This window comes from Sphaerodactylus townsendi, linkage group LG17, assembly GCF_021028975.2.
Source record: "Sphaerodactylus townsendi isolate TG3544 linkage group LG17, MPM_Stown_v2.3, whole genome shotgun sequence".
Taxonomy (NCBI): Eukaryota; Metazoa; Chordata; class Lepidosauria; order Squamata; family Sphaerodactylidae; genus Sphaerodactylus; species Sphaerodactylus townsendi.
The window spans coordinates 21,947,111-21,969,970 of record NC_059441.1 but is presented as its reverse complement, the minus strand read 5'-3'; the positions used below and the strand labels follow the sequence as shown (position 1 = coordinate 21,969,970).

General features: G+C 49.0%; 1 protein-coding gene across 1 annotated transcript in view; it reads right to left on the bottom strand.

Moving 5' to 3' along the window:
• Positions 1-22,860, bottom strand: part of AGBL1 (AGBL carboxypeptidase 1) — a 554,681-nt gene that overhangs the window by 447,642 nt on the left and 84,179 nt on the right. The window contains exons 7-13 of the mRNA XM_048481859.1: positions 7,746-7,926; positions 7,237-7,304; positions 6,688-6,804; positions 6,036-6,589; positions 5,575-5,658; positions 3,128-3,205; positions 1,561-1,709 (exon numbers count right to left, since the gene is read on the bottom strand). Of these exons, the coding sequence (XP_048337816.1) occupies positions 1,561-1,709; positions 3,128-3,205; positions 5,575-5,658; positions 6,036-6,589; positions 6,688-6,804; positions 7,237-7,304; positions 7,746-7,926 (1,231 nt within the window). The remainder of the gene's footprint in view (positions 1-1,560; positions 1,710-3,127; positions 3,206-5,574; positions 5,659-6,035; positions 6,590-6,687; positions 6,805-7,236; positions 7,305-7,745; positions 7,927-22,860) is intronic.

The window sequence follows — 22,860 nt, the reverse complement described above, 5'->3', positions numbered from 1 at the left end:
TTAGCTATTGAAGATTTTATTTTCTTCTTGTTTCCTTTGCATACCCAGGGATACAGAAGCCCCCATTTTCCACACAGAGGAAATGTGACTATCTGACTATCCGACTACCAGCTGACTATCTGAATAAGGCTCATAGTCTTGCTTTAGTCCCTACTGTATTCCTGCTATCTCCTTTAGTTAGCATGGTGGGTATTTCCTTTTGCTCTTTTAATTCATTTTAGAATAGGGCAACCATCTTGGCTCCCATCAGCACTGTTCATTATGGTATACAATCTTAGAGTAGCGAATTAATGGGCCAGAGCTCCCCCCCATCCCCCCCCAAAATGTCTCAACTAAATATCAAATGTCATTTGCTGCATCTGCTGCAAACCCGAAGCATAAGAAAATCTATGATACAGCCAGGACCATCACAGTTATGAGCGCCCAATCTGCGACATGCACAAAAGTCTGAATTGTTTCCCCAAGGATCAGCTGCACCTAATGAGAAAGGTCAGGGATGATCCACAAAATGCTATGGCACGTTGACGGCTCACTGTAGCAGACACTGACATGCCTAAGAGCTTCAGAAGCTACATGTTCTAGGACTGTACCACTTCAGCATGGTGCGGGTAGAGTCAACAGTCCACCACTCTTAACTACTACAGCACACTGGCACTCTTAACCATGGTGTAGTGGTTTAGATCAGGTGGACTATAACCTGAGTATGATTCCCCATTCCTCCTCGGGGATAGGGCGGTATAAAAATCTAATAAATAAATAAATAAACAGAAGGAATGCCTCCCTTGGTCAATCCTCTCTAATCATGAAAAGTGATGTTGAGATGGGACACGAGAGATTTGGGTCTGAATTCATGATCACCAGGGTGAATTACAACAATAACTGGACTTGCCATCATGAACATAAGTAAGGGTGGAAAGGTACTGGCTGGGCACTAGGAATGTTTTTGTTTGCATTGAGATTTGTTCAGCAGTAGAATCAGCTGCTTGGGGGGTAGTGAGCTCCCTCCCCTGCTAGTCTTCAAGCAGAAAGTGGAAGAACGCTCATCAGGGATGTTGTTTCTGCACTCTGTAGGGGGTTGGACTAGAGGGCCCATATGGCCCCTTCCGACTCTATGATTCTTTGATTCAATGAGTCACTCCTTCTAAGTTGCAAAGTGGCCAACCAGTGGTCTGGGAGGGCTAACCAACAGGGCACTGATGCCAAACTTTCTCTCTGGCACTGCCTCGTAGCAATTCTATTTAGAGGTTTACTGCCTTGTTTTGTGGAGGCATCCTTTAATCATCTTGACTTTGATGGACTTCCCCTTCCCACCTCTTTTATAGCTATCTGTCCTTGTCCACTCACAGTGAATTACACAATTTTCACTACTCCTTGAGTGGACATGCCCTTCTGCTCGTCTGTCCTGAATCGACCATCTATCAACTTCATTCAGTAAGGAAAGAGCAAAGAAGATGGAATCTCAGAACCTTCTCCAAGCTGGAGTGGCTACAGAAGATTCAACCGAGAAGCTCACTGGGTGCATAGGTGGACATCTCCGCATGACCACAACAGGGCTCTTACCATAGTTGAACTGGCTGTTGGGTTTCTCGCAGTTGATGATGTTGAAGCGGTAGGGAGTGGCCGACTTCATGGCACTGACCTCGAAGTAGAACCACTGTTCGTGCTGGGAGGTGTTCACATCAGGGTTGAGGATCAGGTCATATTCGAACCTAGAACACAATGCCACCACAGCAACAAGTTAAGAATCGGACAGCAAAATGAGGCATCCTTCACGGAGGATGGCCCAGGCAGCAGAACCAACAATGGATCAAGCAAGCCAGAATGTCAGTCTACTGAGGTGTACTGAGAGGAAGAGTTGATTTTAATACCCTTCTTTTCACTACTTGTAAGAATCCTCAGTGTAACTTACAATCATCTTCCTTTCCTCTCCCAAAACAGGCATGTTGTGAGGTAGGTGGGGCTGAGGGAGTTCAGATACTAGCCCAAAGTCATCCACCAGGCTGCATGTGGAGGAGTAAAGAATCAAATCCGGTCCACCACTCTTAACTACTACAGCACACTGGCACTCTTAACCATGGTGTAGTGGTTTAGATCAGGTGGACTATAACCTGAGTATGATTCCCCATTCCTCCTCATGAAGCTTGCTGGGTGACCTTGGACCAGTCCCAGTTCTCTCAGAACTCTCTCAGCTCCACCTACCTCACAAGGTGTCTGCTGTGGGGAGAGGAAGGGAAGGAGTTTGTAAGATGCTTTGAGACTCCTTACAGTTTAGAAAAAGTGGATTATAAATTCAAACTCTTCTCCTTATGCCATGCTGAGGTGGACCACTAGATAAGAAGTGGAAGGGTTAGAACAGAAGCATCTTTGAAGCAGATCTTCATGAAGCATTACAGTCCAACTGAAGCAGTAGCATCCCTTCCCACCCCACCCCAACCCCATCCCCAGAATGCTAATTGGTACTTCTTGTTTTGAAGGCAGAGACATGCTCATTGCAGAAAACAGCAACAGAAATCTCAGTGAAAAGGAAGATGCACCACCATACCTAGAGCTGTCAAGGCACAGGGTTTCTGGCAAAGTCCACCAGCACAACAACAACAACAGCAACAACAACAGCAGCAGCAGCAGCAGAAGAAGAAGAAGAAGCAGAAGAAGCAGCAGAAGCAGAAGCAGAAGCAGAAGAAGAAGAGGAGGAGGAGGAGGAGGAGGAGGAGTAGTTTGGATTTATATCCCCCCTTTCTCTACTGCAGGAGTCTCAAAGGGGCTTACAATCTCCTTGCCCTTCCCCCCTCACAACAAACACCCTGTGAGGTAGGTGGGGCTGAGAGAGCTCCGAGAAGCTGTGACTAGCCCAACGTCACCCAGCTGGTGTCTGTGGGAGTGCACAGGCTAATCTGAATTCCCCAGATAAGCCTCCACAGCTCAGGTGGCAGAGCTGGGAATCAAACCCGATTCCTCCAGATTAGATACACGAGCTCTTAACCTCCTACGCCACTGCTGCGCCACTGCCAGGGAGGTACGCATTAGCACAATACATTGTGACATCTTCCATAGTTGAAAAGAGAATGCAGGTGTTAGAAATGTATGCATGGATTCATTGGCAGCTCATTGGAGGTCTTTTGCTACTTACTCCCTAATTTGGATGGCCTTGCGGAGGTTTCCAGATTCAAATTTGGAAAAGAATTTCAGGCACTCTGGCGCATCACAGCTTAAAGAGACAGAAAACAAACCACAATCAGATTACTTAGAGTCTCTATCTGAAGGAGAACTAGTAGCCACTCCAGTTACCAACTTAGGAAATGCACAAAAGAAAGCTGAGAGGAGGCAGATGATTAAGAAGAAGACTTAAATTTATATCCCTCCTTTCACTCCTGTAAGGAGACTCAAGGGCTAACAATCTCCGTCTTCCCCTCCCCCCACAACAAACACCCTGTGAGGTGGGTGTGGCTGAAAGAGCTCCGAAGAACTGTGACTAGCCCAAGGTCACCCATCTGGCATGTGTTGGAGTGCACAAGCTAATCTGGTTCCCCAGATAAGCCTCCACAGCTCAAGTGGCACAGCAGGGAATCAAAGCCAGTTCTCCAGATTAGAGTGCACCTGCTCTTAACCACCATACCACGCTGGCTATTAAATGCTTGGTGCTCTTGGTAGACTAATGGCAAAACTCCCCTTCCCTGTTTTAACAAATGTGGATGTTCCAAGGCCCAAGATTCCTTGGTTGAACAGATCACTGCCAAGTCAAGTGTCCTAATAGGGTCTCTTTGGAACATTACAAAGTTCTTCCATGTGCTCAGCAAAGATGCAGAGGTTTTGCAGCAGCTATTCAGCAGACTATTGTGTTTTCCACTCACACATGGGCAGAAACGTCTTCTTCTCCACACTGGCAATATCCCAACTGAACCAATTTATGGAGCATTTATTTGCTCCATTGTAAAACTGGAGCGTAGACATGTTAACTAACATTAGTTAACATAGTTAGCGAGGCCCCTCCCCAGACTTAACTGGCTGGCGGTGGCTGCGCCGTGCTCCTCGGCGCCGGCTGAGCCCCTGCCTCCTGCCCCAGCCGCGTTTGAGGCTGGCCAGCCAACACCCAGTATTCTCCATCCTGCCCCTAGTCTGCCCTGTGCCCCCCACCTCTCTCAAGACGCTTGTGTGTGAGAGTAGTGCAGAGCTTCTCTTGGAAGAGCAGCCATCGCTCCATTCGCTTTGGCTTTTCCACCCCCCCCCCCCGCATGACTAAATGACTGCAGCCCAGGGACATTTGACCCCATATGTCCCCCTGGGTAGTACGCCCCTGTTTTGGACATCCTTGTCTTGTTGCTCAACAAACACAAGGTCTTAGTAATACATAGTGGTCCTTGTTTAAGCAGTAGCAATAGCGTAAACACTGGGAGATCTTCTGTTATTGCAGTTGATGTCCAGGTGACCAGGATCAGTTCCCTCTGGGAAAAATGGCTGCTTTAGAGGGTGGGCTCTATGGCATTATACCCTGAGGCCCCTCCCCAAACGCTGTCTTCCTCAGGCTCCACTCTGAAAATCTCCCAATATTTTCCAACAGACAATGCAGAGCACAAAAGATCTGCTTCACGCAGACCATCTGGGCTGCTACAGGTCTGCTCTAAGTGGTAGTTCAGATGCTTTAGAGCAGGGGTGGCCAACCTATGGTGCTCCAGATGTTCATGGACTACAATTTCCATCAGCCCGTCAGCATGGCCAATAGGTTGGCCACTGCTACTTTAGAGAATCCAGATAGGGTTGACAGCCTGCAAGTAGCAAGTGGAGATCTCCACTATTACAACTGATCTCCAGGTGACAGAGATCAGTTTGCTTAGAAAAAATGGCTGCTTTGGAAGGTAACGGTGTATTATTATAATCCACTTAAGTCCATCCCCTTTCCAAACCCCACCCTCCTCAGGCTCCTCCCTCAAACTGTCCAGGAATGTCCCAACTCAGAGCTGGCAAACCTAAACCCAGGCCACTGAACAGTCAACTGTATTGTCACTGAGCCTATAGCCATGTTTGGAATTTTGGGAATGGGGATCAGGCGCCACCAGACAATGCCTGCAATGAAAGACAGAGCCAAAAACAAAATGGCTGCCACAGGAGCTGGGGCCAATCACACTGCTACCACACAGTACCTGGTTTCCAGTTTGATTTTTGAAATCCCAGCATGAGAAAGAAAGATACAAAATGGTAGCTGTACAATAGGTGGAGAATGCTGTAAAAGGGAACTACTGGAAAGAAGAAGAGTTGGGTTCTGTTCTCCATGTTTAAGGAGTCTCAAAGTGGCTTGCAATCACCTTCTCTTCCTTTCCCCACAACAGGTATCTTGTGGGGTAGGTGGGGCTGAGAAAGTTCTGAGAGAACTGTGGCTGACCCAAGATCACCCAGCAGGCTTCATGAAGAGGAATAGAGAACCCAACCTGCTTCTCCAGATTGGAGTCCACTGCACAAGTGGAAAGTCAGGGAACTGTACCCAGTTCTCTAGATGCAAGTCTGCTGCACCTAACCACTACACCACACTAACTGTTTCATGGTTGCACCTATGGTCCCCGCTACATACCCCTGGACTAGTACCTTGGACCATCTAAGTTAAAGATGACTCGGTCTATTGTATCATCTGGCTGGATGACCCGACGGACGTCTTCAAATATTTTGACCCTGCAAAGAGGAAAGCGAAGCCTGAAGCAGTTTGTGAACTTGGCAACACAGAGAAGGAAAACACTTGACCCGCACCCCGTGCTTTTACCATTTTTCCTTTAGTCTCTGTGCACTCTTGATTCTCTAGTGGACAGTCCACAAGACTATAGGAATTTCCCTTGAGCTCTACGGTCTGGAGGAATTCTTAGAGTGGGGGGCAGGATGCAACCTCCCCCCTCAAAAGACCTACCTGGGTTTCCTTTATAATGCTGACAACCCTACCCAGAAGGGTTCTTCTCATGTTCTTGAATTTCTCATACAAGAATACAGGAAGATGAGCCAACACTAAGATCAGTGTGTTTCCCCCTTCTATTTATAAGAGAAGTATACAGACTTACTTTTGGATGCCGTATCTCCTTTGATGTGTAGACTGACTATATGGAAGAGTCTGGTGACCCCAGAAATCAGGAAACGCCAGCACTCTGAAATCGGGAATGGACCTGGTATGTCCAGCCTTTGACATGTAGAAGCGAGGATTATGGAAAGGAATATTCCCTGGGTGTCTTTCTAGAAGTTTTTTAATGACCTCAGAGGTCCCCACAGGGTCATGGGAGTTTAAGCAGTGGCCACGGCAAATGTGTCCATCTAGAGGGTTTAGATTAGTTGTGTTGACTTTGTCTTGGGCCTGGAAGGAGTCCACTACAGGCACCAATTTGTCAGTAGCTGATTTTCCAGGTTCTTGAGAAGGTTTTGCATGGTTCACACAGTTCTGTGCTGGAACCTGAGAGACCTTTTGGGGTGGTTTTGGCCTGTTAGTAGATTGGTCTCTCTGTCCATTGTTTGGCTGATGGTTTGCAGGGGCAGCATGTGGAATGACACCGAGACAGGAATGTGTCAGAGTCCTGGCAGCCTCCTCAAAGCTCAGTTCATCTTCGGGCTCAGATTTGGATACCTGGACAACAGGAGAAAGACACAAAATCTAACATGGCTCATTTTGTAAAATACCTTGCCGAATTTGCAATTAATGCCTGAGACCCAGGAAAGTCTCACCGGAATGTTGCAGCAAAGTTCCAAACATATCGCCCGGTACTGTTCAAGTTCTGACTCCGATCGATCAAGCTCCGGTTTGGACATGAGTTTCTTGACATCTGTCTCTAAGTCATCATCCTTTTGAAATAAGAGACAGGAAGGAAGTTGCAGAAAGAACCACCGAGCCCGCTCATCCTAGAGAAGCCTGCCTGTCATGAGAGATTGCTCTCTGATCAATGTGATTGGGAATCATCTGAACATGCCACCTGGAGCTCGCTACCAGGAACTCTAGTTTTTGACACCTGTTAACTTCTTACTGTATATTAATTGCATGCTTGTTATCATTAGTCCTAGTTGTTTATGATTAGGTCTTCAGCACATTCTTGGTTTTTATTTACAGTCAGAGAATAACAAGGGTCCTCCCCAAAACTTTAAGTGCCAAAGGTTCCTAAGGGTTGGTACCTGGTTAGTACCTGGTTAGTACCAGGAGTTGAGCATCCATGCCTTGGGGTTTAATTAATGTAAGAGTGCACTTTCAGAATTCACCCAGAATTCACAAGCAAAGCTTACTTCTTCCTTGACTTCTACATCCTCATGATTTAACTCCTTGCTCTCCTCTCCATCTTCTTCACAACCATCTGAAACAAACAAATGAGAGCTCAAGCCAGAGGTGTATCTAGAGAAAATGTAGCCCAGTGCAAAATCGTGGGTTTTCCACATTCCACCCCCCACTCCTGAATGGGCGGCCACCCTCTCCCACCACAAACAAACACCAGGTCTTTTTTTGCACCAGGTCTTGAAGTCAGTGTATGGACCCAGGGGACCCAGGAGGAGGAGGGGTGTGGAGGCGATTTTCCACCCCCTTGTGACTAAATGGCTGTGGCCCAGGGACATTTGACCCCATATGTCCCCCTGGCTGGTACTCCCCTGGCTCAAGCATTTGTCTGAACCAGTAGAAAGACCATGCAGATGATCCAGCAACTCCTCACTGCAGCCCCACCACACCTCCCTCCTTGACAAAACCACCTCTTCAGCTCCACAAGCAATAGTTTGGATGGAAATTACTTCCCGCCACGTACAGCACGGTGATTTATCCTCTGGCCTGGGTTTTGAAGGTCCACTTCTGGTGCTTCCAGGAATGGGGAAGGAATACGGGTTGGAAAGAGTGCCTGAAGGAAGAGGCATCTTGGGGTAGGTTTTCCTCAGGATCTGAGTAGCTGTGTTGGTGATTGGATCCAGGCTCTTGCTAGTCAGACAGTCCTAGGTTCAAGGAAAGAACAGACACTGTTACACTGCAAATGCAATGAGTGGGCTGGCCTAAGCAGAATCATACCTTCTTACTACCCTCCTAAGACTGGTGATCCCTGACCTGGCTAGTTTGATCTCATCAGATTTTAGAAGCTAAGCAGGGTTGGTATTTGGATGGGAGACCTCCAACGATGTCCAGGGTTGCCACTCCAACTGCCCAATCCAGAGCCTCCAGCGTGCTGCAGCACCACCCTGCCTCCTCCAAGATGGCTTCTCAGCAGTGCGGGGAGGCAAAAAACCAAAAAGTATTCCCATCACCAAAAAGCCCCACATTGGGTTCTATGGACTTATGCCACTCAAAAGATGGCATGTCCAAGCCCTAGGTGCTGGCGTTCTGGTAGGCAAAGGTTGGGTGGAAGCTGACTAATGTCAGCTCTACTCCGGCCACACCTCATGAATCACCCCGCAATGCCAGCAGAGGCACAGGAGCACTGAATGTGGCCCTCTGGGGCACATCTGGCCACTGTGAAAGGTGGTGGTGGCTGCCAGTGTGGCCCCACACTACCTCCAAAGGTGGATTCAGAACACCTGTAAGGATGGCAATTCTGCCTGGTTCTCTCCCAGCCAGCTGGCCTTGACGGAATGCCTCCAGCCGGGCGACGGGCCAGATTCGGCAGCAACAACCTTGGTGGACGGCTTATCTTGCTGTCCAGGATGAGCATTCCGTTCTCATGAGATGGGCCCGGATGGTCCAGGGAGGGGGGAGGACTCGGGTACGTTATAACCTGTAGTTTGGGCGGGAGGTCTCATTCCTGTCATATCGTGTGTGTGTGCTTTCTAAGATGTCTGAATAAACGGACTTATACTCAAAAGCCTTTTATTTCTGCTCTTTGGAATTCCTTACATTATGACAGGAATCACATTTTAACCTTTACTGTTACATCGAAGTGGATCTCTGGTGTTCCGACATGCAGAGATTGAGTACTCTTGACCATGTAGAAGGCACGATAGCCCCCCATAGAGGGTTTCGAGCCTTCCCTTCCAGATTCCGAGGATCTAGGAGATGGAGATGGGCCGATTTCTCTGGTGACTCTCTCCAGACCTAGAGACAGTACAAGTTTGCTCTTGTTTCATTGGGATGAACAAGGTGGGTCCGATTACGTGGAGATGCACGAAACGTTTGGTGCATTATCCATGGATCGGGCTCCTGTCGATCGGTTCGTTTCCCTCCGACAACGAGTGGATTACAAACCCCAAATGCAACCAGTCCCTGAGAAACTGGGACTGACAACCATCCATGCTGACACCGAGGAATCCATGGAAAGATTCCTAGACAAGTACTTTGATGATATTCCCAAGGAGCAGCAGTGGCACAGCACCGGGGCGCGTCCCAAAACTACGGCTGAGGCTGGAACAATGACGCGCGTCGGATCGATGATCGGTAGAGGGTTCCACACTAAAGCCCCGGCTCCGGAGCCGGGGGCAAGTGAACGGATGGAAGAGCTCCGTGGAGCGGTCGGAGGAATCGAAAAAAGTCTGTCTGAGGTGGAACTTAATCTCGACCCTGACCCGTTCCCAATGCCCTCGAAGGAAAGTTGGGACGATGAAGTGGCCCTGCTGCGTGAAGCCAAACTCGCCTGGGAGCGCGAACGCGAACTCTGGGAAGAGGAGCGCGAAACTCTGCAACGAGACCGTGAGAAGCAACGCGCAGAAATCCAAATGGAGTTGGATCGCGAAAGAGAAGCGTTGCGTCGACAGTTCCAGCAGAATCTGACAATCCATGACAAAGTACTGGATCAATCGAAAATGGATTTACAATGCCGAGAAGGCATCAGGGCTATCCAAACACAGCATGAACTGACTACAGCGATACAACGGGATGAACGAGCCAAATTGGATCGTGAAAGGGCGGCCTTGCATGCGCACCAGGACGCCCTAACATGCAAAGAAAGAGAATTGGCCGACCTGGAACAGGATTTGCGAAGGCAGCGGGCTACACTGACGAGGGCTCCAGATAGAGTCTCTCGGGCACCTACAGCTCCTCTCCTCTCCGGAGGCATGGTAATTCGAGGTCCGATTCCAGCGGCTCCCCAACCCGGGGCGCCTCAGCCACTCCCGGTTCCACCAGTCCCGCCACCTTACCCCTTGCAGCAACAACCTCAACACGCGCCTCGAGCTGTTGAAAGAGGATTTTACAGACCGCCCATCCCGGCTCGTTTTGACGGGACTGCATCGAAACTTCCATACTTCATCCTACAACTCGATGCCCATATGCAAGAGTATGATGACCTATATCGTTCTGAACGTGAAAAAGTCCGAGACATTGGATCAGTGCTGGATGGCATAGCGGCTGAATGGTTCGTTACTCTCTACGAATTGCAGGCTGACGACACTCGCACAGTGGGGGGGTTCCTCCAGGCGTTACGTCTTCGTTTCCAGGATCCTGATGCAGAAAACATTGCCATACGTACAGTAAAAACCATCCAGAGCAGCAGTAACCGTTCTTTCGCTGAATATGCCCGGGAATTTCGTGCAGGTAGCGGCCAGTAAACTTCCCCCAGACTGGCCGGAATGTACGAAATGTGAGTACTTTTTTCGGGCTGCATGGACATCAAACTGCGAGAAACGGTTATCCTCATCCGGATTCCGCTGGACAGTAGCTGAATGGATCGAACTCAGATCACAAGTCGCTGTTTCTCTCGTTTTGCGCTAAGGCCACAAGAGATGGTCAGCCCGCGCTCTGTGCCAGCCGCAACACTCAGCACTAAGTACTGCGCAAGTCAACTCCTGCCGCCGCCACTGAAACCACGTCCGAACGCCGCCACGCTGGGGATTGTGCCTTTACTGCGGGGGCCCTGGCCACCTTGGCTGCCAACTGCCCAGAAGAAGCAAAAAAACTCAACCGCTGACTATTATCGCATCAGTATGCCAAGCTTCCACGTGAAATCGGGTCCGGCTACTCAGGGGTCAGCTCTGCAGCTACTATCGAGGAAGATTTCGAGGACGGAGAAGTAGCGCGCTGCCTGTCAGCAGCACTCCGAAGACATTAACCCTACACCGGATGCGGTAAGAGTGAAGGCAGTTCTCCCATTACCATTTTGACCGCGCTTAGCTAACCCAAGTAAACATACGCCAAGATTCTGGGGTTCTGCACCTCAGGACTCGTGGTCGCTCCCACTGTCTCATGAGACCAATAAGTGGTTGACGAACTCGGGTTTAGACTCAATCCTCTTTGGTGAAACTCCATTCCCAATTCACCCAAATGGATGGTAGCCCTCTAGGTGGTGAAGGTCCGGCACGCTTTAAACTCCCAGCCAGCATTTCAAGCAGCCGACCTCATTGGGAAAAAAAATAAGTTTCATCCTTGCTCCTGCTGCTAAACACTCTCTATTGTGTTAGGGTACGTGCCTTGGCTGTTCCTACACGAACCAACTAATCATATGGAAAGAACGGATCCTCCAATCTCACGGATCCTCCCTGTGGGGATCACATGAACGGGGGGGGGGAAACCCAACTCCCACTGAGAAATCCAGCCTTCCACGAGTCCCAAAGCTTTAAATGTATTGTCTCGTTCTGGTCCCGCGGGAAATCCTCGCAGGCTTTATCGGTGACTTGTCCAGAGTGTTTCAAGAACAGGAGTGTGACCAATTGCCCCCCCCATAGGGATTACTTCGACTGTAAAATTTTACTGCAAACTGGAGCTCAGTTACCTTTTAAAGGTAGAATCTATCGCATGAGTCCCACCGAAGAGAAGGAGCTCCGCGCTTTCTTAGATAAAAACCTGGCTCGTGGATTTATACGAAGAGCCAAAAAACATACCCATGCCGCCCCTGTTCTATTTGTTAAAAAGAAGGACGGTTCGTTAAGACTTTGTACTGATTATCGCGGATTGAATGCTGTGTCGGTATCCAACAAATATCCTTTGTGTAAAGGATTCAACGGTGTTGATGAGAAGGGCAGCCGCCTGGCCTTGAGTACATTCCACAGCCCGGGCGAAGGGCCAGCTTCTCCGGCGGAGACCTTATCTCTGCGAGGGAGATGAGACCTCCGTTCCCATGGGAATCCGGGAGGGGGATGGGGATGGACAGAGTTATAACCTGTGTTTCTGGCGGGAGATCTTATTCCTGCCACTGCGTGTACTTGAGCTTTCTAAGATGTCTGAATAAACGGGTCTTTACACCAAAGAGCCTTTTTATTTCTGCTTCTATGGAATTCTTACATTGTGGTGAAAAATCCTAAATCATCTATATTCCTAGTACAGTGGACCTCTGGTGCCTCTCGGCATGGAGAGGTTGGATGTTTCTGGGGACAGCGTAGCTCCCAAAGAGGGTTCACCTGTCCCTTCTGGATCTGGAGGAACCGGAGAACGGTCTCGCCAGGACTTCTTTCCGCCCTCGTGATCAGCACGAAGTCTTCCTTTACTTCGCTGGAACGAGGGACGAAGACTAATTTAGCGGGACTTACATGAGTCGCTTGGGGCTTGTCTATGGATCGGTGGATCGGATATCTACCCGCTTTCATATGGATTACAAACCTCAGATGCAACCTGTCACCGAGGAGACGGCCTGACCACCTTTCATGCTGCAACCCAGGAGTCCATTGAACGATTCCTGGACTCGTGATTTTGCGATGTTCTAAAGAACCACCGCGGGTAACAGCACTGGGGCCCGTCCGGCATTCACCGTGACACTGGGACTATACCAGGGATTGGGAGAGGGGTATCCGCATTATCTTCCGACCGACCCCCCCCCCTGATCCCGGACCAGCGGTTGCACCTGAGATGCCCCGCGGAGCCACCGGTATAATTGATGCCCGCTGGCCCAGACGACGCAGGAGTCTGGAGAAAGCCTGCCCTCCCAGCCGGATCTGTTCCTCTCCCATCGAAAGAGAGCTGGGATGAGGAAGTGGGCCACTGCGTAGATGCCTAAGAAGCATGGGCCCGTGAACGCCAGCTATGGAAGAGGAACGGAACAGCTGCAGCAAGAGCTGAAAACCCGCAGAGAGACCGAGCAGCAGCGAAGAAGTCCAACTCAATTGACCGTACAAGGATACCCAACGCAATATGCCCAGAATCTATCAGTCCATGATAAAAAGTCCTTGGAACACCCAAACTGAACTTACAGCCAACGCAGTGAGAGTGTTCAGGCCTTGGCGACTCAAGTGAACTTACTGCAGCTGTTCAATCCGGACCTAACTGGCTAAATTGGAACGAGAAAGCAGCTTTGCATGCCATTCAGATGCATTGACTCTCTAAGGGGAGAGGAGCTGGCTGCCTTGGAGAGGGAACTGAGGAAGCAGACCAGGGCAACCCAAAGTTGGAGTTTACGCTGTCATCGGTACAGACGGGCGCCCAGGCCACGCTGCTGGGTCCAGCTACCTTCCAAGCGACCGCACCTACCGAACACCAGCTGCACCGGGCGCTGATAATTTCCACCGTATTCGCCCTGCGCTAACCGCTGCCTCAGCTCACAACTCATATATCCGCTGCGCCAAGGGCTTGGTACGTGGAAAGGGGTTACTACAGGACCTCCAATACCTGCTCATTTCGATGGGACCGCCTAAACTTCCTACTATCTGCAACTCGATGCCCACATGAGGACTATGATGATTTATACCGTCTGAGCGCCGAAAAATACGGACATCGGCTCAGTCCTGGATGGCAGCAGCCGACTGGTTTGTGACTCTTTTGAACCTGCAAAGATGAAGATTCTCGTGACGGTGCCCGGCATTCCTCCAGTTTTTCCAGGCTCGCCTAAGATCCAGGTGGTGCGGAAAAATGAAGCTATCCGCATCAAAACTATCCAGCAAGGCAATCGCCAGGTGAATTTGCCCGTGAATTTGCAGGCGGGCGGGTTGCCCGACTCTCCAGAGGGCTCTTGAGCGCATGAAATGCTAATACTTCAGATGCTGCTCGACAGCAAGGTGCGGAACAGTAAGCTTCTAATTGGTCCCCTGCATCTATTGTTGATTGATTACATTAGATCCTGGCGGTATCCGCTGAGTACGCTGCGTCGGAGGTACGCCCACGCCTCAAGCCGCCAATTGCGCTCCACTAAGCCGGTGCCCAGCCTTGCACGAGATCGTTTCTCCGAAATAGCCGTCAGCCGGGTTGGGATTGTGTCTTTACCGCGGAGGTCCCGCCACCTAGCCGCCAACTGCCCGAAAAAAAAACAGAAGCCAACCACTCGCGCACTCCATCTGCTGCCACCAAGAATCTGGGCCGCCCTAACGGGCTCATCTACAGTCATCGAAGGCTTAAATTCGAGGAGGGACGCAGCAGTTTGCCTTTCTTCAGCCCCTACGGACATGTGGGTTCACTCCAGACGCTGTGAGTGAAGGCAGCGCCCCATTACAATCCAAGCGCTTCTGGCCAACCCCGCTAAGCATACTTCCTGTGACATATAGCCTCAGCCCTTTTGTGGATTCTGGCTGCTCCCATTGTTTAATGCGCCCCAGGTGGTATGGAGGAGCTTGTAGGCTCTAGACCAAATCCCCCTGGTTAAGCCTATACCTCTTCACCCAAATGGACGGCAGTCCTCTCGGAGTGAAGGACCGCCCAGTTCAAAACGCGAACCGGTTCTCCGCTAAGTACCGACCATTGGGAGAAAATTAGTTTTATTCTGGCTTTCAGTGGCCAAACACTCCATAGTTCTGGGCATGCCATGGTTGTTGTTACATGAACCAAAATTCCTTTGGAAAGAAAGCAAAGGATCTTGGAATTCACTCGAATCTTCCCGCGGGAACACATACATGAATTGGGGAAAACTCGACTTCTCCCCTGACATTATCACACACCCCTGGCTTCATCGGGGCCATTGCTCCCGACCCACCGCATCCCAATCGGGCGCATCGGTGATCTAGCCAGGGTATTTCAGGAGCAAGAATGCGCGATCAGTTGCCACTCCCATAGAGACACTGACTGCAAAAAATCGCATTACAGCCAGGGGCTTAACTGCCCAAGGGTAGAATCTACCGTGATGAGTCCTAATGAGGAGAAGGAACTTCGCGTCTTCTAGACAAGAACCCGGCCGCTGGTTCATATCACGGAAGCGGCTACCAAAACACACACATGCTGCTCCCTGTTTTGTTTGTAAAAGAAAGATGGGTCCTCACGCTCTGCACAGATTACCGGGCGGTCTCAAACGTGCAGTCTCCCTGTCCAATAAAATTACCTCCTTTTGCCTTTGGACAAGGACCCGTTAGACGATTAAAGGCAAAGGACGATCTTTTACTAAGTTGGACTTGAGAGAAGCTTACTACAGGGTCAGAATCGCTGAAGGCTATGAACACTTGACTGCATTTAACACACAAAGTTTGGACAGTTTTGAATACTTCACAATGCCATTCGGTTAAGTGGGCCCCCGGGCTTTGTATATGGCCCTTATCAACGAAGTTCTCCATGACTTATTGTACAAGGGTAGTGGTATACTTAGATGACGCTTTTAATTTATTCACAAACCATGGAAGAGCATGAAGCATTAGGTTCGAAGTATTGAAACGCTTTGCTCAACAACTCCCCTTTGCCCAAAACTTTCCAAGTGCTGTTTCCCACCAAACTTCTATTGACTATCTGTTACCGGTCTACCGAGGGCCTACAAATGTGATCCTGCTAAGATTGGAGGCGTGTCCTCCAATGGTCGGGTTCTCACCTCAACCTAAAGAACTCCAATCTTTTCTAGGTTTTGCTAATTTCTATCGTGGATTCTTTATACCCCACTCCGCTGAACTGACTCCCTCCTCTCACAGACCTCTTACGCACTAAGGGTAAAGATCCACTGTCCGCCAAGGCCCGGGCCCCTTTCCTGGTCTGAAGAGTGTCAAACAGCCTTTCAGCTCTTAAAGTCTGCTTTTACCAACCATCCTCATCCTAAAGCACCCTGACCCAGATCTCCCGCTTTGTGGTTCACGCGGATGCCTCGGACAAAGTGCTTTGGGGCAGCCCCGTTGCAGAGAAATAAACATGATAGGCTGGTTCCGCAGGTGCTTATTTATCAAAAGAAATTCTCCGGGTGCTGAACTCCAACTGGACTGTGGGGATAAAGAGACTCATGCTATTAAAGTAGTCCCTTCCACTTAAAAGCCATTTGGCTGAGGGGGGCTAAACACCTCCTTTCAAGTTTGGTCGATCACAAGAATCCTGGGTCCGCCTCTCCACCCCTCCCCCCCGCTAAGATGTCTGTCAAAACAACTTCGCTGGGCCAATGATTTTTTTTCTCGCTTCTTTTCACGGCCCCGCTCTCGAAAACCAATAACTGGCTGATGCGCTTCAACATTCGAGAGGGTGGAGCCGGGCTTTCACGGGACATTCCACGCACTGCCTCTTCTCCTCCCACTGGGGCTGGTTGTCACCCGACCTCAGACATCCACTTCCTCCTCTTCTCCCCGCTTCATCTCCCAGCCTGCTGGTCTCTCTCTTTCTACGGGAACTTGAGGAGGCGGGCGACGCCAGCCTCCGTGCGGAGGAAGGCGACTCCCCAGCTGCGCTTTGGAGAATGGCGCTTAAGCGGCGGGGATTGTTGGTATGTGCTCTCCCTCCTCCAGCAGGTTCTCGGTAGGCTCGCCACGCATGCCCGCCGGGCTTGACATTTTGGCTTTCTAAAATCCCGTATTTGGCCCGGGCCATTACTTTTGTGGGCGCCAGCGACGCGCTAAGGACATTGAGACGATATTAAAGGTTGCTCTGTTTGTGCAGAAGTCAAGATCGTTCCGGAAAGCCCCATGGTCTAAGTTGAAACCTCTCCCGTGGCCTCCTCACTCTGGGAAGTCATCTCCATGGATTTATCATTACAGATTTTGCCAGAAAGTCAATGGCAACACGGTTCAGGGTGGGTGGTGGTGGACTTATTTTCTAAACAAGCTTCCATTTCATTCTCCCATGTGCTTCCATCCCTCCGCCTCCTAAAATTGGCTCTCGCCTCTGTTCATTCAGCATATTTACCGCTTCCACACTACTTCGGCAGGTGGTTCTCCTCACCGCGCCCCCCCAATTCATTTCGCAGTTCTGAAAGTCTAGGGTTGTTAGGCCTCCGGGCGTTGCCAGCCCCTTACCACGCTCAAAGTGACGCGGTGAGTCGGAGAGAAACTAACAGAACCTTCTAGAGCAGTATTTACGTTGTTACACCAACTAAACGCCTACCAAGACAATTGGTGCGCAGCTTCATTCCGCTTATGGAGTACTTTCTATAACAAAATGCGGCTCATAGCAGTACAAAACCCCTTTGAAATTATTGTGTCTGGTCAGCCCTTTTCCCAACAATCAAATACAGGTTTAAACTACCCGCTGGAAGCATTGTTGGACTTCTCCAGAGTTTCAACAATGGATTTCATCCCTAGCCGAGGGGTGGAAATCGGGTCCAGACTGCCTTTACAACAGGCTAAGGACTCCCCAAAAGCTGTAAGCTGGATAAAGCACCGGCCGGATTTCCTTCATGCGGGCGCTTTGGGTGTATTTGTTCACCAAAATCTCAGAGGCGTGCGCATAAATTTTTCCAAACTAGGCAAAAGATTCAAGTGGGACCTTTTCTATGATTACTAAAGTGATTAATGATGTCACTGTCTCTATTGATTTGCCTAACTCTCTTAGTAACATTCATCCTGTCTTCCATTCCAGCTTGCACTCAAAGAGGAGGCTCCTCTGCTTCCTCATGCCTTTGGCGACCTAATTCGCCTGGAGAGACCCCTAATCGACTCATTATTGATGGCCACAAGCTATTACGGTAAATTGACGCCATCCTGGACTCTTGCTTTAATCGCAAAACGCTTGGCAATATTTAGTCTCTTGGGTGGGATATTCCTCTGGGTATATATAATCAATGGGTTTATTCGAAAATATTGATGCCCCCCGCACTCTTATTTCTGCTTTCCACAGCGCCTTTCCAAGCACAAACCTGGGGGGGAGGGGTCTTCTTTTAAGGGAGGCAGAGTGTAAAGGATTCAACGGGTGTTGATGAGAGGAAGGGCAGTCGCCTGGCCTTGAGGCACATCTCCCACAGCCCGGGCGAAGGGCCAGCTTCTCCGGCGGAGACCTTATCTCTGCGAGGGAGATGAGACCTCCGTTCCCATGGGAATCCGGGAGGGGGATGGGGATGGACAGAGTTATAACCTGTGTTTCTGGCGGGAGATCTTATTCCTGCCACTGCGTGTACTTGAGCTTTCTAAGATGTCTGAATAAACGGTCTTTTACACCAAAGAGCCTTTTATTTCTGCTTCTATGGAATTCCTTACATTTTGCCCTTAATTAAAGACCTCTTGGATGCATTGGGCAAAGGGCGGATCTTTACTAAATTGGACTTAAGAGAGGCTTATTACAGAGTCCGTATTGCGGAAGGCTATGAACACTTGACAGCTTTTAATACAAAGTTTGGACAATACGAATATTTAATAATGCCATTCGGATTAGCTGGAGCCCCAGGAGCTTTCATGGCCCTTATCAACGAAGTTTTACAAGATCTGTTATACAAAGGGGTGGTCGTATATTTAGATGATGTTTTAACCAATTTGTTATTCACAAAACATTGAGGGAGCATGAGAAACTAGTACGAGAAGTCTTACAACGCCTACTAGATAACTCCCTCTTTGTTAAGTTGTCAAAATGTTGTTTCCATCGCTCCTCCATAGATTATCTGGGGTATCGGATCTCTCATGAGGGTTTGGAAATGGACCCAGTATGAAAATAGCGCCCGTGAATTGAATGGCTCTGCTCCCACCAACAGGAAGGAACTACAATCCTTCCTAGGCTTTGCCAATTTCTATCGATGACTTTATTCCCCGATTTGCTGGAGATCACCTTACCACTCACAGATCTCCTACGTACCAAAGGCAAAGACTTCGTGAGGGCTTCTAAACCCGGAGCTCCCTCCTCCTCTGGTCTCTCAGGAATGCCAGTCAGCATTCCAGCAGCTAAAAGCCCAGCTTTTACCACAGAGCCAATTTTAAGTCACCCAAACCCAGATCTTCCCTTCATCGTGCATGTGGATGCTTCGGATAAAGCGCTAGGCGCTGCCCTCTTGCAGAAAAATAAAGATAACAAATTGGTGCCGTGTGCTTACTTGTCCAAAAAAGTTTTCTGGGGCTGAACTGAACTTGACTGTGGGGGATAAGGAGACCGCTGACTTCTATCAAAGCTGCTTTGAGTGTTTGGCGCCATTGGCTAGAAAGAGGCCAAGCACCCTTTCCAGGTTTGGTGGGATCCACAAGAATCTAGCTGCCCTGTCTACACCGCTCAAAATGTCTGCCAAACAATTACGTTGGGCCGATTTCTTCTCCAGGTTCTCTTTCTGATTCCATTTCTTTCCTGGTAAGAGCAACAAACTGGCTGATCGCGCTGTCTCGCCTCCCAGGGGAGGGGGGGAACACATAAACTCTACGAGACATCCCACGCACCGTTCTTACTCCCTCCCAGCTGGGATTAGCTGTCACCCGATCACTAACAACAGCGGCTCCTCCCCCTCAATACCATCCCTAACATCGTCTCCCCCTTCCTCCAGGGATTCAAGGAGGTGGGGCTCCGCGAGAGCTCAGCGGAGGGCGGAGATTCACAACTTCGTTTGGAGGGTGGTGTTTGGAAGCTTGGGGAGGAGTGTTGGTACGTCCCTCCTCATCTCAAGGCAGAGTTCTCGAAGTATGTCATGATACCCGTCAGGCCGGGCATTTTGGGATTTTTTGAAAGCGTTGCATCTGGCCCTTGACAGTTCTAATTGGCGCTCCATGCGTAAAGACATTAGAAATGTATATCAAAGGGTGTCCCGTCTGTGCGGAAGCCAAGTCGATGCAGGGAAAAGCAGCATGGAGTTATTAAAGCCCCTCCCCGTTGCATCATCGACCCTGGCAGGTCATTTCCATGGATTTTATAACTGATTTGCGGAGAAAGCCACGCGAAGACGGTTTTATGGGTGGTAGTGGATCTTTTTTTCTAAACAAGCGCATTTTATTCCTTGCACCACCATCCCGTCGGCACCTAAATTGGCCCGATTGTTTATCCAACATGTCTATAAACACACTCCTCCCCAGATAAGGTGAATTGTCCGACCCGGCGGTCCCCAATTCATGTCTAAGTTTTTGGAAGGCGTTCCTGGAGCTATTTAGAAGAGGAACCACCCCGGCAGTCGCCGCCCCATACTGCGTTCAAAGTGGCTGACCAATCAGAGCGGGTGGAGCAGAGCGTTAGAACAGTATTTACGTTGTTACACTAACTATCATCGGAATAATTAGGTCGCGATTTACTCCCTTTTGCAGAGTATGCGTATAACAATGCCATTCACAGCAGCACGCAAAAGACCCTATTCGAGATTGTTTCTGGTCGGTCCTTCCACCCGTTGCCCCAGCTGCCTGCAGAATTACTGCAGCCTCCGGAATTCGAACAATGGATTTCTTAAACTAGCCGAGGGTTGGAAAGCGGTGCAGTCTACCTTACAGCAGGCCCAAGAGTCACAAAAGGTTCAGAAGCGGACAAGCATTGTCCAGACTTCCCTTTCGCGGGTTGGGGCATGGGTCTACTTGTCCACTAAAAACCTTAGAGGCGTGCACAAATATTCAAAACTTGGCAAGAAATTTGTGGAGCCTTTTAGGATTACAAAGGTGATCAATGATGTTACTGCTTTCGTTTAGAACTGCCTAACTCATTAAGTAAGAACTCACCCTGTCTTCCATTCCAGCTTACTCCAAGGAGGCTCCCATTTCAAGATGCATAGCGCGATTCTCCGGAGCCACCCCCACCAGTTATAATTGATGGCCACAAGCGCTATGAAATAGATGCTATTCTGGTCTCCCGTTTTTCCCCAAGAATCGTCTACAATATCTAGTTTCATGGGTTGGCTATCCCTCTGGCCCATAATCAATAGGTGTATACAGAAAATATTGATGCCCCTCCCTCATTTCTGCTTTCCACAAAGCCTTTCCTAATAAACCGGGGGGGGGGGCTTTCTTAGGGGAGGCAGAGTGTAAGGATGGCAATTCTGCCTGGTTCTCTCCCAGCCAGCTGGCCTTGACGGAATGCCTCCAGCCGGGCGATGGGCCAGATTCGGCAGCAACAACCTTGGTGGACGGCTTATCTTGCTGTCCAGGATGAGCATTCCGTTCTCATGAGATGGGCCCGGATGGTCCAGGGAGGGGGGAGGACTCGGGTACGTTATAACCTGTAGTTTGGGCGGGAGGTCTCATTCCTGTCATATCGTGTGTGTGTGCTTTCTAAGATGTCTGAATAAACGGACTTATATTCAAAAGCCTTTTATTTCTGCTCTTTGGAATTCCTTACAACACCCCCACTCTTTGAACTGGGCTGATTGGCAGTCAAATCCCAATGTATCTTGCCTTAAAAACCCCATGAACAATTACCACAAGTTGGCTGAGACTTGACAGCCAAAAAATATTCGTTGAAGAAGGGTGTAATTCTGCTCTGTCAGGCTTTCAATTATTCCCAGATACCTTTCAAATTATCAATTAGAAGTATGGAAGCTAGAAGCAGAGGATTCTGGGTTCAAGGTTTTCTCCATTATTAACTCTCAAGATGTAAGTGCCAGGAGGATGGTATGTCAATGATGTGGAATGAATGGGCCAGGAGTCAATAAATTCATTGGAATGACAAGGTGGACACAATTTGTAAATCCTTATTTTTGAAAAACTGTGATGTGTCCTCCTTTTCTTTTCCTGTTCATTTCCTCTCCAAAGGGCTTTGTCTTTAAGTTTAGAGTAAAGTTGCAGACTGGGCCCATTACCCTTACATGCCATGTCACTCATACAGTGGTGAGACAGGAAGACAGTTAAATGGGGAGTCTCTTTACCCAAGGTAAAGAGTTCTCTCGAGTTCTCTGCCATGAAAGATGTAGTGAAGGTCATTAATTCAGGTGACTTTCAAAGGCTTTCATGAAAGAGACATTCAGATAAGAAAGGTCTATCAATAGCTATTAGCAATGAGATATCAGTGGGGCTTTCATGTTCAGAGGCAGTGAGTTCCAGCAACTAGGGAGGGGGGGAAAGGTCCTTCAGAACATAAGAAGGAAAGAGTGTAAAGGGAGTGGACTAGTCCAAGGGGAATGGGGCTACCAATGTCTAGTAGTCATGACAGATATCTCCACTACCAGAGACATCATGCCAAGCAGAATTGGTAGAAGGCTGCTGCTGCTGCTGCAGTCATCCTGCTTGTGGGCTTTCTAGAGGCAGCTGGACTTCATGGTTCTTTGGCCTGATCCAGCATTGCTCTTCTTACGTTCTTAGAAATAAAAACATCCTGGATGTTTAAGAACTGGCATTCCTTTAAGATTAGAGTGTATACTGAATTTAAGCAACAAGTGAGTGGCACATATGAGTGTGTGATGGATATGATAAGATGACAAACTAATTTGGCTCTTACCTGATTAATCTAAAGTCTCAAACTGCAGCTGCATCGAATAGATTGGTTGGCATAAAAGACTTAACCCCCAGAAACTGCATATTTTGTTTCAGATATTAGCTACATGTGTTTCTTTGAAAAACCTGCCATTTTGGTATTATGGATTTTTTTAGAATGTTGTGGGATTTCCGGGTTGTATGGCTGTGTTCCAGGACATTTTCTCCTGAAGTTTCGCCTGCATCTGTGGAAATCCCACGACATCCTAGTGATTCCAGCTGTGAAACCCTTCAACAATAGTTTTTTTAAGCTTTGTTATTGAGGAGAATTCCTTTGAGAATTCTGAATCATCTGCATGGTCTCTCTACTGGTTATTGAGGAGAATTCCTCCATTATTGGGAAGAATTCCTTCCCAAATAAGAATCCACAGGGTGTCCCCAAACACCTAGGATAAGGAGGACTCAGGATCTTAACTAATGGGCAGTGTAGCTATCAGCCAGCCCCAACCTTGATAGTCATGTGGCCCACCATTCTCGAAGGCAAAGGCATGTTTCTCAGTGTTATGAGAGAGGATGAAGAGGTGAGCCATAGGTCCATTCCGCACAACCCAAATTAAACATTGT